This window comes from Lepidochelys olivacea (assembly GCF_965140295.1).
Source record: "Lepidochelys olivacea isolate rLepOli2 genome assembly, chromosome: 20".
Lineage (NCBI taxonomy): Eukaryota > Metazoa > Chordata > Testudines > Cheloniidae > Lepidochelys > Lepidochelys olivacea.
In genome coordinates, this window is record NC_140430.1 from 11,261,928 (window position 1) to 11,289,585 (window position 27,658).

A 27,658-nucleotide genomic window follows, 5' to 3' on the forward strand; every position below is an offset into this window, starting at 1 on the left:
ACCTAGGCATTTTGATAAGGCACCTCTCTGCATCTTGAGGCACCTATGTATCTTGGGACATTGGGCCCCACGTGGGCAGCTCAGCTGACTAGCTGCACTGGAAACATGTTGTTGATACAGTTTTCCATAAGGAAACTCTGCCGTGATGAACCCACCAGTTCTCACAAAATCGTATTGAATCTGATGACATTTTCCATGAAAAAAAGTGTCAAAACAAAAAATTTTCTACAACAAAACCTGTGAATTTCTGTTTCGTGGGAAATGCTGCAAATATTTGGGCTGGGTCTGAAATGGAATGAAGGCAAACTTCGAAGTGTTGAAATTTCCCATGAAATGGACTGTCCAAGGTTTGGCCAGCTCAGAGAGTGATGCCAAGCTTCCACTCCTGAGAAATCCCCTGGGGCCAACCTGATGATCACTTTAGATAAGCCATTACCAGCAGGACAGTGGGCTGGGAGGAGGTATTGTTTCATATTCTCTGTGTGTATATAAAGTCTGCTGCAGTTTCCACGGTATGCATCCGATGAAGTGAGCTGCAGCTCACGAAAGCTCATGCTCAAATAAATTGGTTCGTCTCTAAGGTGCCACAAGTCCTCCTGTTCTTTTTGCGAATACAGACTAACACGGCGGCTCCTCTGAACCCTGGGGTTAGAATTGCTGAGTGCTTCCCGTGAGCCCAGAAATGTCTCAGAACTGCAGCTGTAGCATGAGCAGAGTTGGAGGGCTGACTACATGGACCCTTGGTGGGCAAGCAGCTGGGGCATGGGGCAGGTCCCCCAGCAGGAGCATCTCAGAGACAAGAGGCTTCTCTTGCAAAGTATCTCCTTGAGTTTGCCCTTGCTCCTGGCTTTGAACGCTGTTGATGTTTTTCTTCTCCCTCCGCTTTGCCTCTCAGCAGCCACCTTCAGAAGTGGCTAATTGAAAAGATAGTTGGGGAAGATTATAGTGTTGCTGTTTAAATTGCCCAGGAGGGGAGGCTGCATTGACAGCCTGCGAGGGATATTTTCAGGCCAGCGAGTCTAGATCACAGGGCTGTCAAGTTGAAATGTGGTCATTCAAGCAGCATCACCCGCGTCCCCTCCTCCGTTAACACTGGGACTTCGCTGGCCCAGGTTGTTTACTCGCATGCATGGGCGCCTGGCTGACAACTCCACTAATATTTGCTCCCCTCTGCATGTTCAGAGGATTAATCCAGGAAGAATTAGACACTGCCTTGAAGACACAGAGAGCCATTAAGGTTCACTCCAGATGTGGGCTGTCCACACACCCAGAGGTGTTTGGATCCAGGGGTTTGTCATTGGCCTTGGAGGAGTAAAGCTAGGAAAGTTCCTCAGTCAGTCCCCTAAAAGAGCCAGGGAGCAAATTCATTACTTTGCTAGACACTACAAATCCTGAACTGACTAGAGACACTGGATTTATGGCATATTACAACAATCTATACTAATATTCCCACATCCCGAGTGGAGAGGTGATAACAGGCCACTTCACCTTGAATGAGCTCTTGAAATATGTGTTAACTACTTGTGCTAAACAACCTGTTCCATCTTGTATTTTGCTGTGACACTCTGGGCAGGTTTCCCAGCCTTGAAGAAGAGCTCTGTGCAGCTTGAAAGTTTGGCTCACCAACAAAAGTTGGTGCAATAAAAGATATTACCTCCCGCACCTCGTCTCTCAAGGAGCTCAGTCTATTTGGTTTTAGAAAGAGAAGGTTAAGGGGTGACCTGATTACAGTCTATGAGTACCTACATTGGGAACAATATGTAATAATGGGCTCTTCAATCTAGCGAGAAAGGTTTAACACAATTCCAATATATAGAAGTTGAAGTGACACAAATTCAGATTGGAAAGGCCTAAATAAACCATTGGCACAGCTTACCTAGGGCCGTGGAGAAGTCTCCATCACTGGCAATTTTTAAACCCAGATGGGATATTTTTCTAAAGGATCTGCTGGGCCCCAGGAATTATTTTGGGGTTAGTCTCTGGCCTGTGCTATAGAGGAGGTCAGACTAGGGATCATAATGGTTCTTTCTGGCCTGGGAATCTATCAACAGCAGCCAGGCTGTGTCTGTCAGGTGCTGCGCTGATGCTGAAAGGTGTCTCCTGGCAGGCCTAGGCAAAGTGAACTATGGAGTTCTAAGCATGGCATTCCTGCTCCAGTCTGCTCAGCTGCGCCTTAGCTGGGTGTGCACAGCAACATCGGGACACTTCTCAGCAATCGCTCCTGAGTGACTCACGGTCAGGCTGCCAGCTCAGACCTGGACAAACCACATTCAGCATTGCGCCAGAGAATGTGGCCGTGGGCAAGTGTCAGTGATGCCTGGTGGGGCTGCAGGTGGCCAGATCCCCCCGCTACCCCTCCTTCAGGTTGATTCCATTTTCATAGTGTAAAACTAGGGTGCCACACGTGCGTGTGTTTGTGTGTTTCAAGGGAAGTGTTTTGCTTGAAGGACACAGGAGGCTGATTGGAGCTGGGCAGAGGGGGCTCCCACTTCAGAAAGGAAAACTGGGACACTTGCTTGTACCGGGAACATGGATCCCTGCTGTCACCCCTTCACTGCTCACTCCTAACCTTCCCTCTCCAATTCAGCTCTTACACCACCATCCCCCCAGCTCTCCCACATCCACCCTCATTCCCCTATTGACTCCACTCCCCCCTGTCACTTCGCCCCCCCATCCTGGCTCAGAATCCCACAGGGTCCCTCACCCCTCTGCATCCCAACCCCTGCCGGCTCAGACACATCCCCTTCCATACAAACCTAGCCCCACAGGCTCTGAAATGGGGCAGAGGTATTCTGATCATGGTGGCCTGATGCTCTGAGCCCTGTCTAACCCTGCAGCGTCCACTACTGGCGAATCTCAGGTAGGGCTGAATTCTCCTACTGTAGTAGACCGATGAAGCACCGGTGCTGACTCCATGGGTGCTCCGGGGCTGGACACAAGGTGAACACAAGTACCTGAGACAAAAGCTGTACCCAATCTAGCCATCTTCTGTGGTATTGTTCTTATTTGTTATCTGTATGATGGTAGCACCTAGGAGCCCTGTTCCACCTGACAGACATGGCCCCTGCCTCTTAAGAGTTTACAGTCTAAGACAAGACACAACAGGTGAATACAGAGAGGCAGACAGGGACCATAAGGGAGCAATGAGAGGATCCTGGTCAGCATGACAGTCTGTGGTCACAGCATACCAGCTGCGTAGCCGTTGTCAAGGTTTTTGCAGGCATCGTGGCAGAGAGGGGTTTGGAGAAGGGGTTGGAAACAGTGCAGATGGTGCACATTTCACATATGTAACTAGCTTGTGGAACTCCCTGCCACAGGAAGTCATGAGGCCAAGAACTTAGCAAGATTCAAACAGGGATTGGACATTTCTAGAATAACAAAACTATCCCAGGTTATCATCATTAATGACGACAAACATTCTGGAAGGGCAATTAAACCTCTTGCTTTAGGGCTTCAGCTGATCGCTAGCTATTAGAGACCAGGATGAAATCTTAATAGGGGGCAGATTATCCTCCATCTGCCACTGCGAGGTCCTCACACCTTTCTCAGCAGCATCTGGTGCAGGGCCTGTTGGAGTCAGGACATTGGAGTGGCCCAGCTGGAGTCTGGGGTCTGATCCCATATGGCAGTTCCCATGTTCCAGGGGTGAGTGAGATGCACCATAGCAATCTCATGCTTTCTGTGAGGCATTTCAGTGATGCCTATGGCCACAGTTTCTAAGCCCAGACCATTGAGGTAGTGAGGATCTCTAGCTCCATTTACATCTCTGATGAATGGACATTTCTCCCCACTGAGCAGCCTGCGAAGCTGTCTGGATGGCAGCAGAGTTTCCTGCTCTGGGCCTGTGGGCTGGCAGGGAAGCAGTAACATAATTTGACACTAAGCAGCCCATCTCTTTGCTCCTGTAATTGTTTTATGAGCTTGTTTAATTCCAATCGCCCTGGTTAAGCCGCGCAGGGCTGCCCTCTGTCCCTGGAGTCTGCAGCTGGGGAGGTTCCTGAGACCTGGACACTTCTCCCATTTGTGAATTCTCTGTGGGCAGACCTGGATCCTCGTGATTCTGTTCATTTTGGGTTACCTGACCCCGGCCTCCCGTGGGTGGCAGCTCCGGGCAGGGCCGGCCCTAGACCAAATGGTGCTCAAGGCAAGGAGCATCTCCCGCCCGCCCTCCTATTTCTTATTGCATTTGTAGCCCATTTCATGACTTTAATGCACAATTTGCATGCATGATTGATCCCTGTCATATAAGATTTGCACACTAGGAGCTGTAAATCTGTACTTATTCATGCCATATATAAGCATATAAAAGCAAGGAAAATGTCATTCTCAAAGTCTGGAAGGTTCCACAAGATTCTACAAAGGTCTGGAACATTCTAGCAGGTTAGTGGAAAAGGAATCCACATAGGAAATACCTGAAACTTGATCTCAGACATTCTATTTTCCCTTTTGACGCTAACAACAAAAACAGCCTCCAAACCCAGCGCCCCCCAAGCCCAGCGCCCCAAGCGGTCCCCTGGGTCCCTAAATCCGGCCCTAGCACCACGTAACCCAGAGGGCTCAAGTGACATTCAGGCCTCTGCGCAGGTGTCACTGGGGTCACTTCACTTGTGGCTCATCCAGGGATTAGCGCACCACTGGTCTGATGCTTTGTCTTGCGGCTTCTCCGTCCCGTGTCCCAGTCTCTCACTGTGCCCCAGGAGCTACAGCGCTTCCTCTGCGTAGCTTGGCCCGCTGGCAGATCACTAGAGTTTCCCCCCTTCTGGGCTGTCAAAGTCTTTCTAAACAAAGTCCACCCCTCCAGTCCGTTCCAGCCCCCAGTGGCCGGGAGGGAAACCCAGGCCTGCCCCCTACAGTGGGTTACAGCTAAGGACCCTACATTTGGCAGCTCCAGCCCCTGCGGTCTCACCCTTGCTGCTGTTTCCCTTAGGCTCTTTCCTTCTCCTTTCTCTCCACGCTGAGAGTCTGTGCAGCCCCCTTCTGCTCTCCTCTCCCTGGCTTTGTACAAGCCTAGCTGGGCCTCGGGTCCAGTCAGGGCTGTATAGCCAGCCCACACCTCACTCAGGTGAGGCACATCCTGTCAGCAGCCCATTCGAAGCCATTTTACCCCTTCAGGGTGGTGTGGGGAGAACACCCTCATCACACCCCAGTGCGATTCCACTCTATGGGAATTTACCTACACATATTTCAGCTGGGTCACTGACTGTTCACAGTGCGGGAATGGCCATCACATGGACTGGCTGACTGCGGAGTAGGGTGACCAGGTGTCCGGCTTTGGACTGGAATACCCGGTCCAAAAGGGATCCTGGCTGCTCTGGTCAGCACTGCTGACTGGGCTGTTGAATGTCGGATTCTCGCCGCATGATAGCGGGGCTGGCAGGCTCCCTGCTAGCCGCCGCACCGCAGACCACGCGGCTCCCAGGTCAGGAAGCAGCCGGCATGTCCGGCTCCTAGCCTTAGGGGCTGCCAGGGGCTGCGGGGGGTGTCCGCGACCACATGCTTCCTCCCCATCGCACCCCCTCATCCCTATTCCCCGTGATTGCATCCCTCCCCATCCCATCCTGTCCCTCACACCTACCCATCTCAGCCCTGTACTCCTTACAGTGCTCTCCCACCCATCCTCTCCACCTCCCATAGCCACCACCCCCATGTACTTCACACCACACCTCTGCACCCCATTCACCTCCATACACTGCTGCACTACCATTATGTCCCTATACACCCCTGTGCCCCCCACATCCTCATGCACCTGTAGCCTTCTGCCTTCCCCTGAATCCCCATCCACCACACATACCCCCCCCATTCCTTCCTCTCATCCCCACCATGCTCTCATCCTTGGCCTCTTTCCCTCCCCATCCTCTCTCTTCCACCCCCACCCCCACCCCCATCTTTTCCTCTCCAGCCCACCCTCCTCCCTTCCCAGCTGGGTGATTTAGGCCAGTGGTTTTCAAACTGCGGGTCGCGACCCAGAACTGGGTCATGGAATGTCAGACATTGGGTCGCAATGGCTCTGGTCAGCATCACCGACTGGGCCGTTAAAAGTCCCGTCAGCGGTGCTAGTCCCTACCTGTTCCGACACCGCACTGCGCCCCAGAAGCAGCTAGCAGCAGGTCCAGCTCCTAGGCAGGGGGGCCATGGGGCTCCGCATGCTGCCCCCACCCCGAGCACAGGCTCTGCACTCCCATTGGCCAGTTCCTGGCCACACGGAGCCGCTTGCGTACCTCTGCCTAGGAGCCAGACCTGCTGCTAGCTACTTCCATAGCGCAGCACAGTCCGCAGTGCCGGGACAGGCAGGAAGCCTGCCTCTGCACCCCCGCTGCGCCGCTGACCAGGATCTGCCCAAGGTAAGCCTGTGCCCCAACCCCGTGCCCCAATCCCCTGCCCCAGCCCTGAGCCCTCCCAGCCCCTGGAGTCTCCTCCTGCAGCCCAAACCCCTCATCCCCGGCCCCACCCCAGAGCCTGCACCCCCAGCCCAGAGCCCTGACCCCCTCCTGCACCCCAACCCCCTGCTCCAGCCCTGAGCCCCCCCAAACCCAGAGCCCCCTCCTGCACCCCAAACCTCTCACCCCCAGCCCTACCCTCAGCCCTCACCCCAGCCCGCTGCCCCAGCCCTGAGCCCCTCCCACACCCCAAACCCCTCATCCCCAGCTTTGTTGGGTTGCAGGCATCAACAATTTTCCTCAAATGGGTCACCAGAAAAAAAGTTTGAAAAGCACTGATTTAGGCAGCCCCTGGAAAAGTGTATGAAAAGGTATCTCTGCGTAGGCAAGTCTGTGCATGCACGCACTGTATGCGTGTAAAAGACTGTGCTTGTTTGTGTAGGGAGGTGCATGTATTGCCACATGTGTGTATGCCTGTGTGAATAAAATTTGAAGACTAACTCTTCAATTGTTATTCCTTTTGCTGGCTTGTGCACAAAAAAAATATGACATAAAATATATGTGTATTTTTTCATAACAAGTTTTTAAAAGAGAAGGGAACTCTAAAAGAAATGTATTATTTCTTAAAAAGTGAATGTTGTTGACTAGTAATTGCAGAAGAGCCAATGTATCATACATTTCTCCCCACCTTTGTCTAGCTACATTATAAACTCTTTGTTGCAGACTCTCTCTTTTTATGTGTATGTCCAGCACCTACCACCCTACCACCCTGGAGCCCTGATCTTAGTTGGGGTCTCTAGGCACTAAACAACAATTGTCCTAATAAATAATGTGGAAGTATATATGTTAGTGCATGCTAGATGTGTACACATGAGTACATGTGTGTATCTGCATGTAGGGGTGGGAGTCAGTTTCTACAGATTTATTTATATAGGTATCTGGACAGGGGTGCATTTCTGTGGTTGTGCTCTATGGATTTGTATTTGGGCTTCAGGAGAGCGCCTTTAATGGACCCATTGCAGTTGTGATAATGTGTGGTCCTAATTCCACAAATAAAATTACAATACCTTTAGTGAATAAAAACATGGAGCTAGTTACAAAAAATGGGAAGAGGGGAGGGAAAGCATAGGCATCTGACTTCATGGGTGCTCCGGGACTGGAGCATCCATGGGGAAAAATTAGTGGGTGCTCTGCACCCACCAGCAGCCAAGCTCCCCTCACACCCTGCCCACCTCCTCTGCCTCCTTTCCCTCCTCTGAATGTGCTGTGTCCCCACTCCTCCGCCTACCTCCCAGCGTTTCCTGCCCGGCCACCACCAAACAGCTGTTTGGCAGCGTTAGCACATTCTGGGAGGGAGCGGGAGGAGTGGGAACGTGGCGCGCTCAGGGAAGGAGACGGGGTGTCAAGGTTCCTTCCCCACTCTGAACTCTAGGGTACCGATGTGGGGACCTGCATGAAAACCTCCTAAGCTTACTTTTACCAGCTTAGGTTAAAACTTCCCCAAGGTACAAACTATTTTACCTTTTGCCCTTGGACTTTCGCTGCCACCACCAAACGTCTAACACCGGTTACTGGGAACGAGTCCATTTGGAAACGTCTTTCCCCCCAAAATCCTCCGAAATCTTACACCCCCTTTCCTGGGGAAGGTTTGCTAAAAATCCTCACCAATTTGCATAGGTGACTACAGACCCAAACCCTTGGATCTTAAGAACAATGAAAAAGCATTCAGTTTCTTAAAAGAAGAATTTTAATAGAAGAAAAGGTAAAAAGAATCACCTCTGTAAAATCAGGATGGCAAATACCTTACAGGGTAATTAGATTCAAAACATAGAGAATCCCTCTAGGAAAAACCTTAAGTTACAAAAAGACACAAAAATAGGAATATCCATTCCATTCAGCACAGCTATTTTATCAGCCATTTAAAGAAATCATAATCTAATGCATATCTAGCTAGATTATTTACTAAATTCTAAGACTCCATTCATGTTCTGTCCCCGGCAAAAGCACCACACAGACAGACCCAGATCCTTTGTTTCTCCCTCCCCCCAGCTTTTGAAAGTATCTTGTCTCCTCATTGGTCATTTTGGTCAGGTGCCAGCGAGGTTATCCTAGCTTCTTAACCCTTTACAGGTGAAAGGGTTTTTCTCTGGCCAGGAGGGATTTAAAAGTGTTTACCCTTCCCTTTATATTTATGACATGGGGCCAGGGTGGGCAATTGGGGAAGGAGTTGGAAAGGGGGTGGGGTGGTCGACACCGATGAGGGAAAGAATCATGAAAACCTTTGTGAAATTTCATTTTTTTAAAAATTACCCTTTTTGACTATTTTGCTGCCAGCTCTAGCGTCCTGTAAGCAATAAAACCTGAAGTTAGGAAAATACTTCTGTCAACACAATAAATATGCCTGTTTGGGCCGTGCAGTGAAAATGAGCATGTGAGCAAGGGTCGGGGACAGCAAGCGAAGGAGGCAGGGGGGATGGAATGAGTGGGAGGTGGGGCCTTGGGAAAGGGTGGGGCAGGGGCGGAGTCTCAGGGCAGGGGCGGGACAATGGTGTTTGGTTTTCTGGAATTAGAAAGTTGGCAACCCTACCGTGGAGGGAAATCCCAGAGGTGTTGAGATGGCTGTGTGAATGCAGCCCAGCTGTTTCTGGGTACTCTGTGAAGCTTTTGTTCTGCATAGTCTGAGCTTGTCGTCATGGAGCCATTGCTGTCACCCTGAGCAGCCAAGGAATCCGACAAGCCCCTTCCCCTGCAGTGGGACTGAGAGCGATGCGGCTGGCCTCCCCATCTTCCCTCATGCAAGGCCCTGGGGTCCTGGGGTGCAATGCAGGGCCGGATTTTGAAAGGCATTTAGCTGTCTAAAGATGCAGCTAGGTGCCTAGTAGGGTTTTCGGACGTGTTTTTGATTTCAGTGGGAGCTAGGCACCTAGGCACTTCTGCAAACCCACTTGCAGACCTTTGTATCTGTAGGCAACTAAATACCTTTTAAAAAATCTGTCTTTGCTGTCTGAGATCAGACACCCCTCCCTGTGTGCACACAAAGCCATCGACATGCACACACAAACACCTACCAGCAGCCTGGGGCCTTGCAAATCATAGGGCCAGCCCTGCCAAAGTCATGAAGAGCTGTTGTCATTTCTTCCTCTGGGCTGTCATGCAGCATTGCAGTGTGCTGTTAAACAGCTGACGATCCACCCCAGAAGCGACTGTAGTTCAGTGCTGAGTGAAGTATTTTCTCTGTCTAAATTTGCAGTGAGTATGCAAAATGCCCATGGGACTCTGGGTGAAAGACACTATGGGCCAGATTTCAAAAGTGCTCAGCACCCAGCAGCTCCCATGGTTCTCAGTGGGGCGGGGGCTGGGGAATTCTCCATTGCTTTCAGTCAGAGCTTTTGGGTCATTTAGAGCCTAAGGAGAACGCCACGCCTGTGAAGTGTAATGGAATGTAAATAAGTGTTCCGGTAATTATTGTGATTGCAATTGTAATGGCCACAGTCAGGTACAAAACAGCCAGGCTGGAGAAGCAGACTGACTTCTAGCTGCCCTCAACTTGCAAGAGGCTGTTAGGGTGGCAGATATCCTGCTCCCTAAGAAACATCTGTCTCATCCATCACTGTGATACCTGGCTGTTCAGACTTCTATACAGCCCTGTGCTCTGACCACTAGACAGCACTCTCCAAGCTCTGCTCTGCCTGTGCTATAAAGTCAGGCATTGCTGTTGGCTGTCATGGGACACCTGCAGGGCCACAATGCTGCTAGGATTGGCTGGGGCTGGGTACAGACAATCCCCTCTATCATTTGCCGGGCGCGTGAATGCCCAGGTGCAGCGAAGTCTCCCAGTCTGTTCTGGAGAATTCATGGTGTCCATTCCCAGCCCAAAGCTCCCAGCCCCCAGGCAATTCGGGAGGAGAGGGGGCAGGTGCTGGCTGGGGCTCTGCAGACAGCAGGGCAGGGAGGGAGCTGGGAAGCAGCAGAGGGCAGTGGAATAGATGCCTTATTGTCAGTCTGAAAGTGCCTCCCGCAACACAGGGGCTTCCTGGGGCTTCCTAGGGGCGAGCGGGATTCTAGCACCAGAACAGTGATGGGTGCGGCAGGGTGTGGGACTTGTGTGGTGACCCTGCTGCTTTCCAACTCCTGCTCCTCCTTCGCCAGCAGGGCCCAGGCACTCCCTGACCCAGAGGACGGTGCAGGCAGCGCCTCACGTTCTGCTGTGCGACCGCTTTCAAAGTGACGCCAATGACTGGAGAGCAAAATAAGTGTGTTTGTGTGAGTGCATGTGTGCACGCGTGTGCACCTCTTGTGTGCCAGTGTGCGTGTGCGTGCCTTGTCACGGCAGAGTGGATTTCTGATTGAATACGGAGGCGTTAATCCAATTGCCGGCATCTGAAAAGCCATCAGAGGCTGTTCATCATATAAATGGCATTAAGAGGGCTCCTCAATCAGATTCCAGCCTTGTATTCGAATGGGAGCCAGGTCTCATTTCCATCTACCAGTATTATTACGTTGCCTCGGAATGACTCCAGGTGGACTCAGCTCTGGGATCCCATCAGCGGCCAGCATGCAGGGGGGGGGGGGGGGGGTTTGTGTGTCAGTTCACAGCTTGCTGTGGCACGGTGTCTGTGTGCAATTTGCCAGGTGCCTGGTCACAAAGGGGGCCAGTATTCTCAGGGGCAGCTCATGGGCCAGGCACCATTCACACCAAATCCAGCCCAGTTTGGGACTGGCCAGTGAAATGAGCTGCTGAGTTCTTAGCCCCCATCACGAAGCCACGCCTACTGCTGGCTGTCTCAACAAAGAAGCTAAGATTCAAATAGGGCCCCCCAGAGGCAGAGCTGCACCCAACCCTGGGTCTGTGGGGGTCACGATGGATCAGGGGTAGCCTGCAGCCATGCTGCCCATGTTCTGTGGCTTCAGTCCCTAGAGCTGGACATCAGGCCACGGGGCAAACCCCAGCCGAGACCCTGGGACTAGGATTGCCACCTCCAAGAGGCAGAAAAAATGATGACAGGCCACCCCCACACCAACAGAAAGGATCCTAGTGCCAACTATAGCTAATTTCTCCCCCAGAGTCCCTGTGCCCACCAGCTCCTAGGAGCCCCCTACCATCCCCTCCCAGGAGCTCCTGCCTCCATAGCCCCAGTCTCCACTCTTCACTCCTTCCTGCTGGTGAGCCTCTGTCTGTCCTGTGTCTTGGACCCTAGCTCCAAGAGGAGCTGCCAAGGTTTTGGCAGGTTGAGGACCTGGCCCTTGGGGCAGGACCCAGCAAGGGCTAGCTGTACTCCCAGCAGTTGCTACAGGTAACAACAAACAAGGAGCACAGCACATTAAATCTTGTCACTGGTAGCCAGCATGGCAGTGTGAAAACCAGGCAGGGGGTCTTTGGGGAGCTGCGGGGGCGGGGTTTGCTCTGGGGCCTCACTGAGCTCCGAGATAGACGGTGCCGCTGCCCGCTGAGCTGCGGGCCCTGGCTGAGTGCGCCAGTCCCTCCCAGAGGCAACATGTCTCGATGGCTCCAGGTGCCATCACTTCCTGAGTGGGAGGAAAAGGGTTGTGAGCAGCAGACATGGAACATGGCACCCCTAAAAGCACAGGCCACTAACTGCCCAGGCCCTGCTCCGTTAACCAAGGCTGCATCCGGCTCCCCAGCCTCTATCTGTGCCCCAGCCACACTGGGGAGAAAGCGCCATCCTGAGTGGTGGGTTAGAGAAGCACAAATCCTGCCTGCAGGAGCCTGATGCTCCGATGGCAGGAGCAGAGTCGTCCAGGCTCACCTGTGCACTGCACTGAGGCTGTTGGCTGCAGACAGAACCTGTGGTTCCCTCTACCCAATCCAAGGTCCAAGTTCTCAGCAACATGCTGGCTGGGCCTGCCTCCGCGCCTCACTGCCTCGCTCTCATAAACGTCACAGCAAAGGAGAAAACCCCAGGCCCGTTGGGACAGATCCACCCACGGCGGCCTGCTGCAGCAGGAGCCTGAGCCCTGCGGCTTCAGCTAGAACAGTGAACTGAACAGTCAACAGTGTAGAGAGCAGCTGGCAAGGAGCCTGCACCCCTCCCCCATCCAGTCCCAGCAGGATAGATGCCTAGCTGGGAGCGCAGACCCACTGGCCTTTGAGCACAGAGCTGGGAATTCTTTCAGTGTGTAATTCCAGCTCCCATCTGTAGTCAGGCATGGATGGCTTCCTTAGATAAGCACACAAACCTGTCCCTTCCGGCCTGTGAAATACAAACCAGAGAGGCAGCCCCGTTCTTTGGGAAACTCAATTAGCACAAGAAAGAGGCTTTGATTTAAAGAAACTCCAAAGTGAGTGACAACTCTTAATCTGAGGAGGAGTAATTTAGGGATGCAGGGGAGTGTGTGCGGGTGTGAGAGAACACAGAGAGAGCTTCACTGCCATCCATCAAAGGAGGATCACTGTGGTTTAAAGAGCCACTGCAAAAATAAAGATCTGTTCCTATTTTTCTAGCTCGTCGCCTTTCAAGGAAATACCTGCAGAGTAACACTCTCACCAGATTTCAGAGTAGCAGCCGTGTTAGTCTGTATCCTCAAAAAGAAAAGGAGCACTTTTGGCACTTTAGAGACTAACCAATTTATTTGAGCATAAGCTTTCGTGAACTACAGCTCACTTCATAGCTCACTTCATCGGATGCGGGTGAAGTGAGCGGTAGCTCACGAAAGCTCATGCTCAAATAAATTTGTTAGTCTCTAAAGTGCCACAAATCCTCCTTTTCTTTTTGCTCTCACCAGAGAGAGCGAGGAGGGAATAAAAGAACTGCACAAAACCCAAGACCATATGGGGCCCAGAGTATAACCCCCTGCATGTCATTTGCACTGGCACATCCTGGGTGTGAAATGTACCATCTCAGAGCACCCTTCACTCTGGTGTCAATCACTGCATGGGGTGTAGGCAGTGATCAACTGGAGCCACCCCACCCTGTGAGGCATTTCACAGTGAATGCCAAACATTTTAAAAGGGGCTGCTGGTTTGGAAGGCCCCACCTCAGGGCCTGATTTGTAGGGATGCTCTGCTCAACCCCCAAATCTCCAGCTGAAGCCAAGGGGAGCTGGGGGTTTCCAGCTTCATATGTAAGTCAGGCTCTGAAAAAGGGAGTCACCCCATATCTGTGGCAATTTAAGCCTGATGTTATAACCCAGGCTGCCTCGAGGTCTGAATCTGATGTTTGTGAGTGTAATTAGCTGGATGGGAATCCTATTTAAAACAATTTAAACCTGAGATAATTAAACAGGATGAATTTGACGAGTGTAATTTACTTCGCTGCTGATTAACTTTGCTTCATTTTGCACTTCACTCAGCTGGGAAAGTGAAACAAAATCGATGCTGCCAATGCAAGTGATTTTATCTTGAGTTTCATGGTATTGATTGTTCTTCTTGAAGCTCCAGCTGCCGGAGTCAAGTGATCATGTGAGAATATCAGCTTTTATTTAAAATAAAATATTTTTCTCCTTCGTGATTGTGGAGAAAATCTTGAAACTGTGACACGAGTGTGAACCCAATTGTCCTCAATCAGTGGGCAAAAAAAGTCCCGAAATTTCATTTTTTTAAAATCCCAGAATTGTAAAGCCAATCTCATGATTTTTGAGAGCTGACTCATGAATGCTGGAGGGTTGGCCATGCTGCAACCTTGCTCTGGTTCACTTTGGCCCAGATTTTTAAAGGTGTTTAGGCAGCCAACTCCTGTTGTAATCAGTTTCACTTCCATTATTCCCATACACTAGCCCAGCAGTTCTCAGATTTCATTGCACTGCGACCCCCTTCTGACAACAAAAATGACTATATGACCCCACACCACAAGGGGCTCCACCAGGCTAAATTGCTCAGGCTTGGGCTGTGGGGCTCACGCTTTGCTTGTCTGCCCTGGGCCCCAGTGAGTCTAATGCCAGCCCTGGCGACCCCATTAAAATGAACTTGGCACCACTTTGGGATCTTGACCCACAGTTTGAGGACCGCTGCACTAGCCCAAATGACAAGGGATTTCTAGGTTCTTGAGTCTGCTGGAGCAAAGCTCTCATCTCCTGCCAAAACAAAGATTCCTACTGCTCCCACTGCAAACAAAATCCATTGCATGGGACTTTTCCAATCTATTAACTTTGTTTCCCCTTCAAACCACCCCTAAAGTTTGGGTGAAAGCTATTTGTATTTCCAATTGGAATCACCTTTATTTTAGATCAAAGGAAAGTAACAAAATAAGAGAACAAATCACAAAAGTAAAGTCCTCTGATGCTTGCTCTCTCTCTCTCAGAACACTTGTGCACAGGTGCGTGGAATTTCTGTAACAGTCTGCACTGATCAGAGCACAGAATGGCAGCTGGCTCTCGAGCAGATGGCAGCAAGTGCCAGAAAATTTTAAAGGGGCAGCACACAGAAAGACAGAATCCCACTGAGTGCGTGGTTCCTGAACTGCCAGGCTTTGTGCTGATGCAAACAGTGTTTGAAGGGAGATAAACCTCCTGTTTCAGGGCATTAGCTGATCTGTAACTGGTCAGAATTGGGATAAGCTCTCCATTGGGGCAGATTACCCCACATCTGCCTGCTTCGGGGTTCTTGCACTTTCCTCTGTAGCATATGTGGGTGATGGGTCACTGCACTAGATAACCAAGCTCCCCTGCGGTTTGTATGGCCGTAGATAGGGAGAGCAGTGTGCTAGTAGCTGATTGTGGTGCTCCGTTGGAGAGCTGGCTGAGACAAGCTGGTGGGTTCTCAGCACAGCACCGACGCTTAGCCCTAGGGCAAAGCACAGGCATGTATGTCTTGGAATGAAAATCTGTGCAGCATCTAGACACGTATCTATGCTGGCAGCAGGAGCAGGACAACAGGCCTCCAGCGTGGGATCTGGCTGCTAACTGCCCTCCCTGGCAGAGGTTGAAGCTCCAGGGTCTGTCCCCACTGCTGATTCTGGTGTGTGTGCAGCAGTGGGAGTCTGGCTACAACAGAAGCAACAATGTGGCTCAGATACCAGCTCCAAGGGCTTCCCCTTCAACAGGTGAGCAGGGCTCTTGCTGTCCCTGTGTGGACTGGCAGGAGTCAGTGAGTGCCAGGGCTGTGATAGGGTGTGTGTGTGCTGAGGGAAGGGCAGTGCACCAGCCCTGACAGATCCATGCAGCAGTTCCCCCCATGGCAGGCAGGGGGTGCTGGCACAGGCAAGGGGTGACCCAGGGTTGTCCTGTTTTGCAGGCTGAGGTACATGGTGAAGCAGCTGGAGAATGGCGAGGTGAACATCGAGGAGCTGAAGAAGAACCTGGAGTACACAGCTTCACTGCTGGAGGCCGTCTACATCGATGAGACCAGGTAGGCTGGGGTGTGCCTGCCCCATAGTGCCCCCTGGGGACACTAGGGGATGTATGGGGGACACTCCCTCCTGGGGAGGATGTATAGGGGATGGGGTGCTGATGGCCCTGCTGACAGGGGTGGGTGGGTGGGAGTGCATAGGGGATTAGATGCTTTGCTGATGGGGCATATGGAGGGTGAGTATATAGGGGATGGGGTGCTGTGCTGACAGGAGTGTGGGGGGTGCATAGAGGACAGGGTGCTGTGGTGCCTGGGAGATGGAGGGGAAGAGTATAGGGTGTCAAGCTGTCCTGCAGTGGCTCAAGAGCATCAGTACCAGCCTCCGGGCAGACTGTTAAGGACCAGGACACAATCCCCAATTGTTGGTGAGTTCTGTGCTTAGATTTCACCAATCAATTATCAAGTATAAACTCCTCAGGCAATGTAACAATCTAACCACAGAGTCACAGACAGTCCCTCTCGGTACTCTGATCTGTCTTGCCATGCAGGGCAGCCTGCCTTTGTGACGGATGGTCCCTTATGTTAGAGAGCTTATTCCTTCACTCTCCCACTTCCCTGGTCCTTCTCGCATGAACAGAGAGCAACAATACCTGAAGTCCGAAGGTGCAAACAATTCAATGTTTATTGGGGTGAACTTCCAGCAAGCTTAAATACAAGTTCCTTTTTCCTTATTTTCGAATCCCAACTTACTTCCTGTTTGCCCCTAATTTATATAGTAATATTCTTAGCTATACCTTAACCAATCTTATTCTACTGAAATTTAACTAACCAATCCTAACATATTGTAACATGATTAGCTAACCAATTATATCCCACCACAATAATTAGATTACACCCAGCAAAATTAATTATACAGCAGACAGAAACAATCACAGAACCAGACAGAGATTATACAGACAAACAATAGCAAAGTGGGAACTATAATGACAAAACAATACAGAAGTGAGGGTTTCACATCCCAGCTATTGATAAGTGAGTTCTTGCCAGACAGGATGCTATCAAACTAAGTTTCCTTTTACATTTTCTAGGCACTTCCCTTTCTCTGGAGGTGATAGGAATACAATCCTGTCCTGATAGTGCCTGACAGCCCAATAGCACCTTATTTCAATGTGACTAGTTGGGAATGTGAAGAGGTGACTGTTCGCTTCCTAGCTTATGGCTGCCTCTGCTGCTTAGCCAAAGGCCTTAGCCTAAGAACAGGGCCTCAGACTGTCACAGTAAGAGAAGGACCTTACACTGGCAGACAGTGATTTTGATTCTTTCTTTTATACCTCTAACTAGCCAAGTGATAAGAATACACCTAAATTCTTAGATGATAGGCCTTTACAGACAGGCCTGAATATCTATATCCTAACACTTTACACCAAGGATCACAGCAATAGTCAGGTTACTCCCAGTTCCAAAGGACCAACCATTTACCCCAGGTCAGTAGCACCTTAGATCTCACGCCAAAGACAACACGTGTAGCCAATTCTATACTAAACTATATACAGATTTATAAACTAGGGAAAGAAAATAAGAGTTATTTACAAGGTTAAAGCAGAAAAACATACACAAATGCGTTCCGATCTTAAATTTCAAAAGGTAATAGACACTTCTATAATGTGCAGCTCATATGTCCTTTTGGGCTAACCAAGGCTAAGCAACTGGGGATCTTTTGCCGAGCAATCCTTGCCTCCAAGAGTCCAAGCAATACAAAAGATACAGTTCCTCCTTGTTAGCACTTTTTATTTCTTTCCCCCTTCTGCATGAAGTTGTACATTCAGCTGTTGGGAGGAACTCATGGTGGGGGAGAGCAATCAGCAAAGCCTTTTGTCCTCTGACATTCAGTGTTGATGGGCCTCCTTAGTTGGGCAGGAGCTAATAGCTCCTGTTGGTTTCAGAGTAACAGCCGTGTTAGTCTGTATTCGCAAAAAGAAAAGGAGTACTTGTGGCACCTTTGCTCAAATAAATTGGTTAGTCTCTAAGGTGCCACAAGTACTCCTTTTCTTTCAGCTCTTGTTGGAGACTTGTATTTACACTCTCCTTAATGCTTCTCTCCTGTCTGGTGATTAACAGTTACAGACCAAATGGGATACAGATGCTGTAAGTGAGATTAATGCAGACAGCAACTCACAAGTGTTTCATAAAGTCTAAACAAATTCTTATAATTCTAATACCTATTTTAATATTACATCACCAGACACAACCTCAACAGCCAGACTGGTTCCAGCTACGTAGTTGTCAGTGTTCAGTTCAGTTCACATCCGATGAAGTGAGCTGTAGCTCACGAAAGCTCATGCTCAAATAAATTGGTTAGTCTCTAAGGTGCCACAAGTCCTCCTTTTCTTTTTGCGAATACAGACTAACACGGCTGTTACTCTGAAACCAGTTGAGACATGGCGCCTTGACATGAGCTGGCACAAGATATGCCAGCATCTCATAGGGGATGGGATGCCATGCTGACAGGGGTGTATGGGAGGAGGAGATACAGGGGATCAGATACCATGCTGTCAGGCATATGGGAGGAGGACATGCAGGGGATGGGATGCCATGCTGACAGGGGTATATGGGAGGCGTTTGTGCAGAGGATGGGATGCCATGAATCATAGAATCAAAGAAGTTGGAAGGGAAGGGACCTTAGGAGATCATCTAGTCCAACCCCCTGTTCAAAGCAGGACCAATCCCCAACTAAATCATCCCAGCCAGGACTTTGTCAAGCCTGACCTTAAAAACTTCTAAGGAAGGAGATTCCACCACCTGCCTAGGTAACGCATTCCAGTGCTTCACCACCCTCCTAGTGAAAAAGCTTTTCCTAATATCCAACCTAAACCTCTCCCACTGCAACTTGAGACCATTACTCCTTGTTCTGTCATCTGCTACCATACTGACAGGGGTATATGGGAGGAGGACATACAGGGGATGGGATGCCATGCTGACAGGGGCATATTGGAGGATGGCAAGTGGCATGTATAGGGCATGGGATGCTGTGCTGATAGGGGCATATGAGGGGAGAGGGATGGAGCGTGGGGGGTGGTGCGTGTCCATTCCTGCTTCACTGGCAGTTTCCGTTTCAGGCAAATCCTGGACACAGAGGATGAGCTGCAGGAGATCAAGTCGGACGCGGTGCCGTCCGAGGTGCGGGACTGGCTGGCCTCCACCTTCACCCAGCAGACCCGTGCCAAGGGCCGGCGCTCTGAGGAGAAGCCCAAGTTCCGCAGCATTGTCCATGCTGTTCAGGCCGGCATCTTCGTCGAGAGGTTTGGAGCTGGGGGGCATGGCGGGGGCTGTCTACGGGGAGTTTGCAGGGTGCTGTATTGGCATGTAGGGAGAAAGCTCCCTGCCTGGTGGAGGGGGCTGGAAGCCTGGACTCCTCGGTTCTATTCCTGGATCTGGGAGGCCACTGGGATCTGGTGATTTCAGCATGGGGACTGGGAGCCAGGACTCTCTGGGAGGGGAAGAGTGTCTAGTGGTTAGAGTGGGGGAGCAGGAAGTCTGGACTCCTGGGTTCCATACCTGGCTCTGGGAAGGGAGACAGTATAGTCACCGCCCCTCTCTGTGCCTCAGTTTCCCATATTGTGTCCAGGGATGCTCCCCACACTGGGTGTGGGAGTGGAGAATGAGGCTGAATGTCTGCTGAGTGCTCTGAGACTCTGGGGAAAGGTCAAGCAGGATCACACACACCCCTCGCCTCTCATGGCAGGGGATCTGCCTCTCTGGGCTGGCTACCTGCCTTAGCACCCTCTTCTGGCAAATGGGGAGCAGGGCCACAGTCTCACCTGCTGCTCCCTTTCCCCGCAGGATGTTCCGCCGGACGTACACAGCCGTGGGACCTAACTACTCCACCTCTGTCATCAACTGCCTGAAGGTAACAGCAGGGAGGGGAGGTGCCTGCTGCTCCCCATGCCCCTGACCCTGCCCGTGAGACGGGCCATGGCTCCCATGGGGGCGGAGGCTGCAGCCGGTGGCAGCCTGGCATCCTCTGTGCTGCTCACCCCTGTTTCCCTGTGGCCATCAGAGCCGAGCATGACTCTGCCCTGTGCTGGCAGAGCCAAAGCTGGCCCCACGAAGGCTGCATTGCTATGCCCATTGCTTGGGAGGGGTCACCTGGCCCAGCCCTGCTGTGTCACACGAGCGCTGTCCCCTCCCAGCACCTGAAAATCCCCATCACCTCTTCCTGTGACATGTGACATGTATTGGCTGGGCAGGGCTGCACCAGGCTGATGGACAGGGCCCCCCACAACCACAGGCACAACCCCCTCCTACCCTTAGCTGGGGTGTCGGTGCCCCTCCCTGTCCTGCTTCCCTAGGTCAGACGCTTTGTCCCTGCACCCATTCGCAGCTCATGCTGCCTGTGCTGGATACAGGGTGTTTCAAAGGCCCCCTGGATGTAACTCTGCCACCTGGAATGGGACCCAGCCTAGCCCTATGCCAGCTCCTCCCAGCCTGGTTCAGGCAGTGCGCCCCCTGCCTGCCACGGCCCTGCGCCAAGCTGCCTGTCCCTCCCCAGCCTTGCTGCACGGAGCGGAGGTGTGACTTCCGCTCTGCCTTCTCCCGCAGACCCTGGACCTGTGGTGCTTTGACGTGTTTGCGCTGAACAGGGTGACGGAGGACCACGCCCTGCGCACCATTGTCTTTGAGCTGCTCACCAGACACAACCTCAACAGCCGCTTCAAGGTCAGCAGCCTGCCACCTTCTCCCCCGCCCCCCACCAGCATCCTGCTCCCCGCCATGTCCCATCACCAGCCCCCTGTCCCCACCAGGCCCCATCACCAGCCCCCCCGCCCCATAAGCCCTATCAGCTGCCCCCAACCCAGTCTCCTGCCCTTTATCATGCCCCATCAGCAGCCTCCTGCCCACTCAGCCCCAGAGGGCTGGAAGATCCAATGGGTAGTAGAACAGGAGCCCATGAGTGATACCAGGATCTCCAACCCTCTACACAGCCCAGATCTGTCCCCAGCACTCAGCTGGGAAGGAGGTTTGGGGGACACAGTGCAGGGGTGTGGCCAGCAGAGCCAGCACCCGAACAGGCCCGGTGTGGTCACAGCAGCCCTGGACCCATTCCTGGGGCTGGGTGCCGGCCTCTGTTTGTCAATGGAAGGGCTGGGCCTTGCAGAGAAGAGATCCCCTGAGTTTTTCTCTAAGCCAGCTGAATGGAGAGGTCACGGCGACCTTCCCGGCTCCACAGAGGCTTAGGTGGGTATGTGTGTGTGTGTGTATGTGTAACGCCCTCAGACACTGGGCGGGATTGAACCTGGGACCTCTGGAGCTCAATGCATGAGTCTCTACCGCATGAACTAAAAACCTTGTGGCTCTTAGCCAAGGCGGTAGCAGACTCATCAATCGCTAGCTGGGCTAGGTACCACTAGAGGGGGACAGAGTGCCACTCCCAGCAGGCCTGGGTTACATAGGCACACGTATGTGTATCAGTCTGCACGTGTGTGCATGAGTAGGGATGTGCATGCATGTCTGGCGTAGGAGTATGCATGTCTGTGATCTGCATGCGCATGTCTGTGCGTGTGTGTTCCCGGGCATGCGTGTCGGGGCGTGTGTGTGTCTGAGTGTGCATGTCAGTGCCCAGGTGTGCATGTCTGTCCAAGCATTGACTGTTTTTCTTCGCTCCCTTGCGGGGCCGGTTATGTTCACCCATTGACAGTAACTGATGGGGATGAGGTTTGTGTGAACAGCCCTACTTGCTTTTCCCGTTCTCCGCAATGCTCTCCGTTGTCCAGGCATGACACAGGCACCCATCTCGCTCACATGCTCAGGGTCACACAGTCGCCAGCTTTGGGGTTGGGAAGGAATTTTCTCCCCAGGTCAGATTGGCAGGAACCTGGTGGTTTTCACCTTCCTCTGTAGCAGGGATCACCTGCTGGGATCATCTGGGCAGATCCTACCTAATCAACTCCCTGCCATGGCAGGGGCCTTGGGCATTGGTGGCACCTCGGTCTCTCCTCTTCTCTGCTGGGGCCAAACCTGCTTTGATTAAGCGCAAGTCTTTAGACTTGGTACCAGGTGTCTGGGTGAAATCCCCTGCCCTGTGCTGCCCAGGGGCTGAGACTAGATGATCTAATGATCCCGTCTGTGAAACAATAAAACAAGGTCCCAGCAGAAACACATGTATCTCACACCATGGAACAAACTGCAAGAGCAGGGGGCTCCATCAGCATCCCGCCTGAGGAGCGTGGGGAGCGGTGTGTGAGCCAGCTCCCCAGGTCAGTGCCCCAGCCCTTCGAGACAGGTTGGGGGCAGCTCCCTGGTCCCCTGCACAAGCTGGCATCGCTGCCTGGGGCTGAGCTGTGGTGCCCACACGCAGGGTGTTTTCCCACCCACATGCTGGTGACTGATGGGGGGATCGGGAGCTCCTGGGCTCTAGCAGGAAGGAGATGCTAATGGGCTCTCTGGGACTGCTCCAGGCAGAGCCACAGAGCAAGGGGAAGGCAGGGGTCTGTGGTTCCCAAGATCACATCCCCTGGCGGCTTTTCAACATGGCTGAAAGGGGCCATCTCAGGCACTGGCCCATCCATGCAAACAGCCGGTGCCCAACTCCTCCGAGAAGGTGGCAATCAACATGTCTGAGCCATGTCCCTGCTGCAGCATGACACGCATCCACCCCAGACACACTGCCTGAGTGCATGCCTCAGTGCATGCTGGGAAAATCCGGGCAGCTACCCGTGGTGCCTCAACAGGGACAGCGCACCCAGGAGACGTGCACGGAACAGCACCATGGAGCAGTGCATGCTGGGACGCCTTGCCATACAGGGACCTAGAGACGGAGACTGTCCACATCAGTGACCCAGGCTCATTCAGGGGTCCTGGCTGCTCAGTGCCAGGCTGGGTACAGGGAGCTGCCCTGAGGCAAAATGGCTTCTGGCAGGGGTCACGTGCCAAGAGCTGCCACGGTTATTGCCCGAGTGTTGATTACGTGGGGCAGAAGATGTACTAAACTCCGAGCCAGCCCTGTCTGGGTGCCTGGGTGGGAGGGGCTGGAGTGGGCACAGGGCTGCAATGGGCAAAGGAGTCCATGGTGCTGCGCTGGGCAGCACAAGTGCCCTGCAGGGCCCGATTTCCAGTGCCCGTCTTTGCTCTTTGCCGTACATCTGCTAGCAGTCGCTGGCACTGCTCCAGATTGTTGTGAGCAGAGTCGAGCCCCAGTCCCAGAGACCTTCCCACAGGCACCACAGTCATGGCATATAGGTCAAGGACCCTGGCGTAGCAGATTGGTGCTTCCCTTCTGCAGCCACGGTGGGTGTGGTGGCCCAAGGAGGCTGGAAGCTCTGACAGTGTGTTGGTCTAGATATTGTTGATTTCCCAAATGGTAGCACCAAGGAGCCCAATCCAGGGTCAGAGCCCATTGTGCTGGGTGCTGCACTGACTGCTCCTGGCTGGAGAGCAGAGGTGTCAGACTGGCTGTGACGGGGCGAGGGGGAGCAGAAGCAGAGGCTGTCTCCACATGCCAATCTCTGGAGCAGACTCTCCTTTGCCCCCGAGGGAATGGACTCAGGTGTGATGCTCCTCTCCCCACTCACAGCAGGGTCGGGACTAGACATACAGCACATCCACCCCCTGTCTCCTCTCTGCCCTCTGCGTATGGCAGGGCTCTGGCAACAGGGCTGGCAGCGTGGTGATCCCTGGACCATGCAGCTCTCGGGCAGCTGCAATACCATAGAACAGGCAGGGCAGGGCTGCCCCCTGCTTGTGGGCCTCAGCCTCAGCCTGGCCCCATGGAGCCCCTCAATGGCTGGGGGAGTCCTGGGGCCCATTCACTCCCTGGCCTCTTTGCAGGTACTGCTCAAAGACACATGTGGCTTTACCCATGGGAGCAGCAGCAGTTACTCCAGTGAGTAAGTCCCTGCAGGATGAGGCCTGAGCCCGTCTGACATCAGCAAATAGAACAAGATCCCCCAAAACCACAGTGGGAGAGCAGGCCACTGCCCTGGGGGGAGCTCGGAGGTCTGTGGCCTAGTGGCACAAGCACAGGTCTGGGAGCCAGGAGTGCTTGAGTCCTTTTCCCACCTGGGCAGCCTTTGGCAAGTCACTTGGCTGTTTCCGTGCCTCAATTTCTCCATCAATCCTTCCTGGCTGCCCCTAGGGTTATTACGTGGTGATATTTCTGGCTCCAGTACAGGCTGGCAGCCCTCTCTGGCAGGCAGATACCCCCACAGCGCACAAGGGGCGCCCAGCTGACTGCTGCTGGCTGCATGCTGCTGGCTCAGGGCTCTGGTGCTGCAGCCTGACCACCGTCTCCTTGCTCCGCAGATCCCCACTGTGTTTTTAATGACCTTACTGGACGCACTGGAGGCTGGCTATGGGAAATACAAGAACCCCTACCACAACCAGATCCATGCGGCTGACGTGACCCAGACTGTGCACTGCTTCCTGCTGCGCACTGGCATGGTGGTATGTGGGCGCTGTGCCAGCTCGCTGTGTCCAGGGCCCCTCACCTGGGTTCATGCTGAGGGGTCACGGTCTGGTCTCTCCACTGGCTGGTGGCTAATGGGGGGAGGTGGGACGATCAGGGCATGCTACTACTTCCTCCCTGGTGCCCACGGGTGGAGGGCAGGGGATCTCCCACAGCACTCAGCAGCAGCTGCTCCAAGCTCCTAGTTGCACAAGACAGGGAGGGGGAAGCTCCGTCCTGGCTCTTTCCCAAGTTTGTGGGGATCCAGAGTTTGGTTCAGCCAGTTTTAGAGTCAGGGCCCAGGCTGGGAGTGGGTCAGATCCAGCACCACTTCCCCAGATTTTGGGGGTACTGGGATCTGCGTCTTGGTCCAAACCCATGTAAGAGCTGCCTGGTTCCCCTGGTTCCAGTGCAAGGGGCTGCATTGTTACCAAGGAGCACAGCGCACCCTAGCGGCCTCTCCACCATCACAGAAACAGGCAGGTGGAGAAACCAGCCCAGCGTCAGGAGGGTGAATGGACCTGAGTGCCCTCCTTCTCCCAGCTCCCTGGGCGGGCCCTGGCTGCTTCCTCCTGCCCAGCCCAGCCATCACCTGCACCTGGCACCTGTGTTTTCCCTGCTGCCAGCATAGCCTGGGCTGCAGCCCCTGAGAAGGAGTCAGGAACAGGCTGGAGGGACTGTTAATATAGTGGGGACTCTTAATATAGTGGGGTCACTATATTAAGGTGCCTGCTGCCAACCTTCCCCCCCCCAGGTTATGTAGGAGCAGTGATTCCTGCACCTCTGCCCAGGGACAGGCCAGGGTGCTGAGCTGGGCAGGGCCCCGCGTGGGCACTAACAGCGTCTTTGCCCCCCAGCACTGTCTGACGGAGATTGAGGTCCTGGCCATCATCTTTGCAGCTGCCATCCACGACTATGAGCACACGGGCACCACCAATAGCTTCCACATTCAGACCAAGTGAGTGCCCAGGTGGCAGCGCATGGCACGGCCCCTCCAGCCCGGGATCCAATGGTGCAGGAGGGTGCTCTGGGCTGGAACCGCAGGGTTCGGAGGGTGTGAGGGGGATCAGGGCAGGGGCAGGAGGCTGGGATACGGGAAGGGGTGCAGGCTTCGACTGGGTGTGCGGGCTCTGGGGTGGTGCTGGGGATGAAGACTTTGGGGTGCAGGAGGGTGCTCTGGGCTGGGACCCAGGGGTTCGGAGGGCAGGAGGGGGATCAGGGCTGGGGCAGGGGGTTGGGGCATGGGGAGAGGCTCAGGGATGCAGGCTCTGGGCGGCGCTTACCTCAAGTAGCATGGCCAGGCAGCTCTGCTGCACACTGCCCCATCCGCAGGCACCGCCCCTGCAGCTCTCATTGGCTGCGGTTCACAGCCAATGGGAGCTGCAGGGGCGGCGCTTGGTGCAGGGATAGCATGCAGAGTGGAGGCCCCTGGCTTCCCCTACGCATAGGAGCCGGAGAGGGGGCCATGCTGCTGCTTCCAGCAGCTGCGTGGAGCGGCCCCTGACCCTGCTCCCCAGCTGGAGCGCTGGCAAGTCCCAGATCCCGCTCCCCAGCGGGAACTCAAGGGCCAGATTAAAATGGCTGGCGGGCCATAGTTTGCCCATCCCTGCTCCAGCCTGAGCTCTGTGGAGGATTGGGCCCGCTTCGGCCTGTGCTCTGGGGAAGGATTCAGCCCGCTCTGGTCTGCGCTCTGGGGGATTCCGCCCCATTTCAGCCTGTGCTCCTAGGGGAGGATTGGGCTCGCTTCAGCCTGCGCTCTGGGGGGATTGGGCCTGCTCCGGTCTGCGCTCTGTGAAGGATTGGGCCTGGTCTGCACTCCATGAAGAATTGGGCCCGTTCCAGCATGAGCTCTGGGGCAGAATCAGGCCCAATCTTATCTACGCTGTGCTGGTTCACTCATCTCTCAGTGATGTGGTTGTGATAGCAGCCGGCTGCCTGCCCGGGGTGGCCTCTCCCCAGCCCCAAATCTTAGCCATGGCTCCTCTGGTCCCAGGTCTGACTGCGCCATCCTGTACAACGACCGCTCGGTGCTGGAGAACCACCACATCAGCGCCGTCTTCCGCATGATGCAGGAGGACGAGATGAACATCTTCATTAATCTGGCCAAGGATGAGTTTGTGTAAGGCCCTGCCCTCCTGTCCCTCTGCAGGACCCCCAGAGCCCGTGTCCCTTTCACTTCTGCGAGCCACGGGGTTGCAAATAAGTGGCTAATCATGCTGCTCATCTGGCCAGCAGGGAGCACATTGCAGGTGTCTGCCTATGATCATATGTATCCGCTCAGCGCAGAGAACACTGGGCAGCAGATACAGACATCGGCCCCCCTGTCCCAAATCGAAACGGAGGCAGAGAGGGGACCTTCCTCCCCTCCGTGTTTATGATTTATCAGTTGAGTTACTGTGTCACTTCGGGGCCCTCGTCCTGGAGCAGGACCCCGTGTGCTGGCACTGTACAGACACAGCACAAAAAGCCTAGTTAGTGAGTTGCTGATGGGATTTTTAGCACGGAGCAACAGTAAAGCACCCCATCATGGTGGAAGCGGTTAATGATGGGGGTACGTCTCTCTGAGATTCATGCACAGAGGGTGGTGCTGAGGGCCTGGTGGGGAATAGGGCAGGGAGCTCATTCAGCCTGAGGCTCTGCTAACTCTATTTCCGAGCCTTCTGTGTGGGGGGGACCCCTTAATGGGGAGCGCTGGGGGCAGCTGCCAGCTCAGGCTCATTGTGTTGTGCTGACAGAGCAGCCACAAAGGGGCCAGTTCATAAAATGCAATGGGTGGGGCGTGTGCAACGGGCTGAGTGGCTGGCTGTACAGGAGTGATCACATGTCTGTTTCTCCACATGGGGCAGGGAGCTGCGGTCCCTGGTGATTGAGATGGTCCTGGCCACGGACATGTCCTGTCACTTCCAGCAGGTCAAGTCCATGAAAACCTCCCTCCAGCAGCTGGAGAGGTGAGTGAAGGGGTGGGGGTGGAGGTGTCTTTCCAGGCCGCTGAAGGAAAGTGTTGCTTCAAGGGGAAGCAAGAGGTGGTGTTGGCGGGGGGCAGGTGCTTTGTGCACGTAGGAAGTTTATGAGCACGGGTGGCTTTGTGTGCAGCTGAGGTGGGTGACAGAAATGTGTGTGTCACATGTGGATTTTGGGAGTGGGATGTGTGCTGGGCAGGGGGTGTGCATTGTGTGTGTGTGCGCGCGCGCATGCTTTGGCTGTGCAGGTCTGTGTGCGTATGTGTACGCACACACATGTCCACACACGCCTGCGTGTCCACAGACGTGTGTCTGCATGTGCCTGTGCGTGTACATGTGTCTGCATGCACCATGTAGACAAATTGGAGAGTGTTCAGGGAAGAGCCACAAGGACAATTCAATGGCTGGAGAAACTGCCTGCTGGGGCGAGACGGAAGAAGCTCCATCTATTTAGCTTATCAAACAGCAGGGTAAGAGCTGACTTGATCCTGGCCTGTAAATCCCTACACAGGAGCAGATTTCTGAGAGCAAAGAGCTCTTTAATCTCGCACTCAAAGGCAGAGCACGATCCAATGGCTGGAAGCAGAAGCTCAAAAAATTCAGGCTAGAAATAAGGTGCAAAAGGTTAAGTGAGGAG

The 27,658-nt window shown here is 53.5% G+C and overlaps 1 protein-coding gene across 4 annotated transcripts in view; it reads left to right on the forward strand.

Annotated features, from left to right (window-relative positions):
• The window catches only part of PDE1B (phosphodiesterase 1B), a 151,762-nt gene that overhangs the window by 104,944 nt on the left and 19,160 nt on the right, over window positions 1-27,658 (forward strand). For all 4 annotated transcript variants that reach the window (XM_084610338.1, XM_084610337.1, XM_084610340.1 and 1 more), the window contains exons 3-10: window positions 15,568-15,681; window positions 18,738-18,920; window positions 19,462-19,528; window positions 20,221-20,337; window positions 23,920-24,060; window positions 24,919-25,019; window positions 26,055-26,180; window positions 26,908-27,009. In XM_084610338.1, coding sequence (XP_084466464.1) covers window positions 15,568-15,681; window positions 18,738-18,920; window positions 19,462-19,528; window positions 20,221-20,337; window positions 23,920-24,060; window positions 24,919-25,019; window positions 26,055-26,180; window positions 26,908-27,009 — 951 coding nt within the window. The remainder of the gene's footprint in view (window positions 1-15,567; window positions 15,682-18,737; window positions 18,921-19,461; window positions 19,529-20,220; window positions 20,338-23,919; window positions 24,061-24,918; window positions 25,020-26,054; window positions 26,181-26,907; window positions 27,010-27,658) is intronic.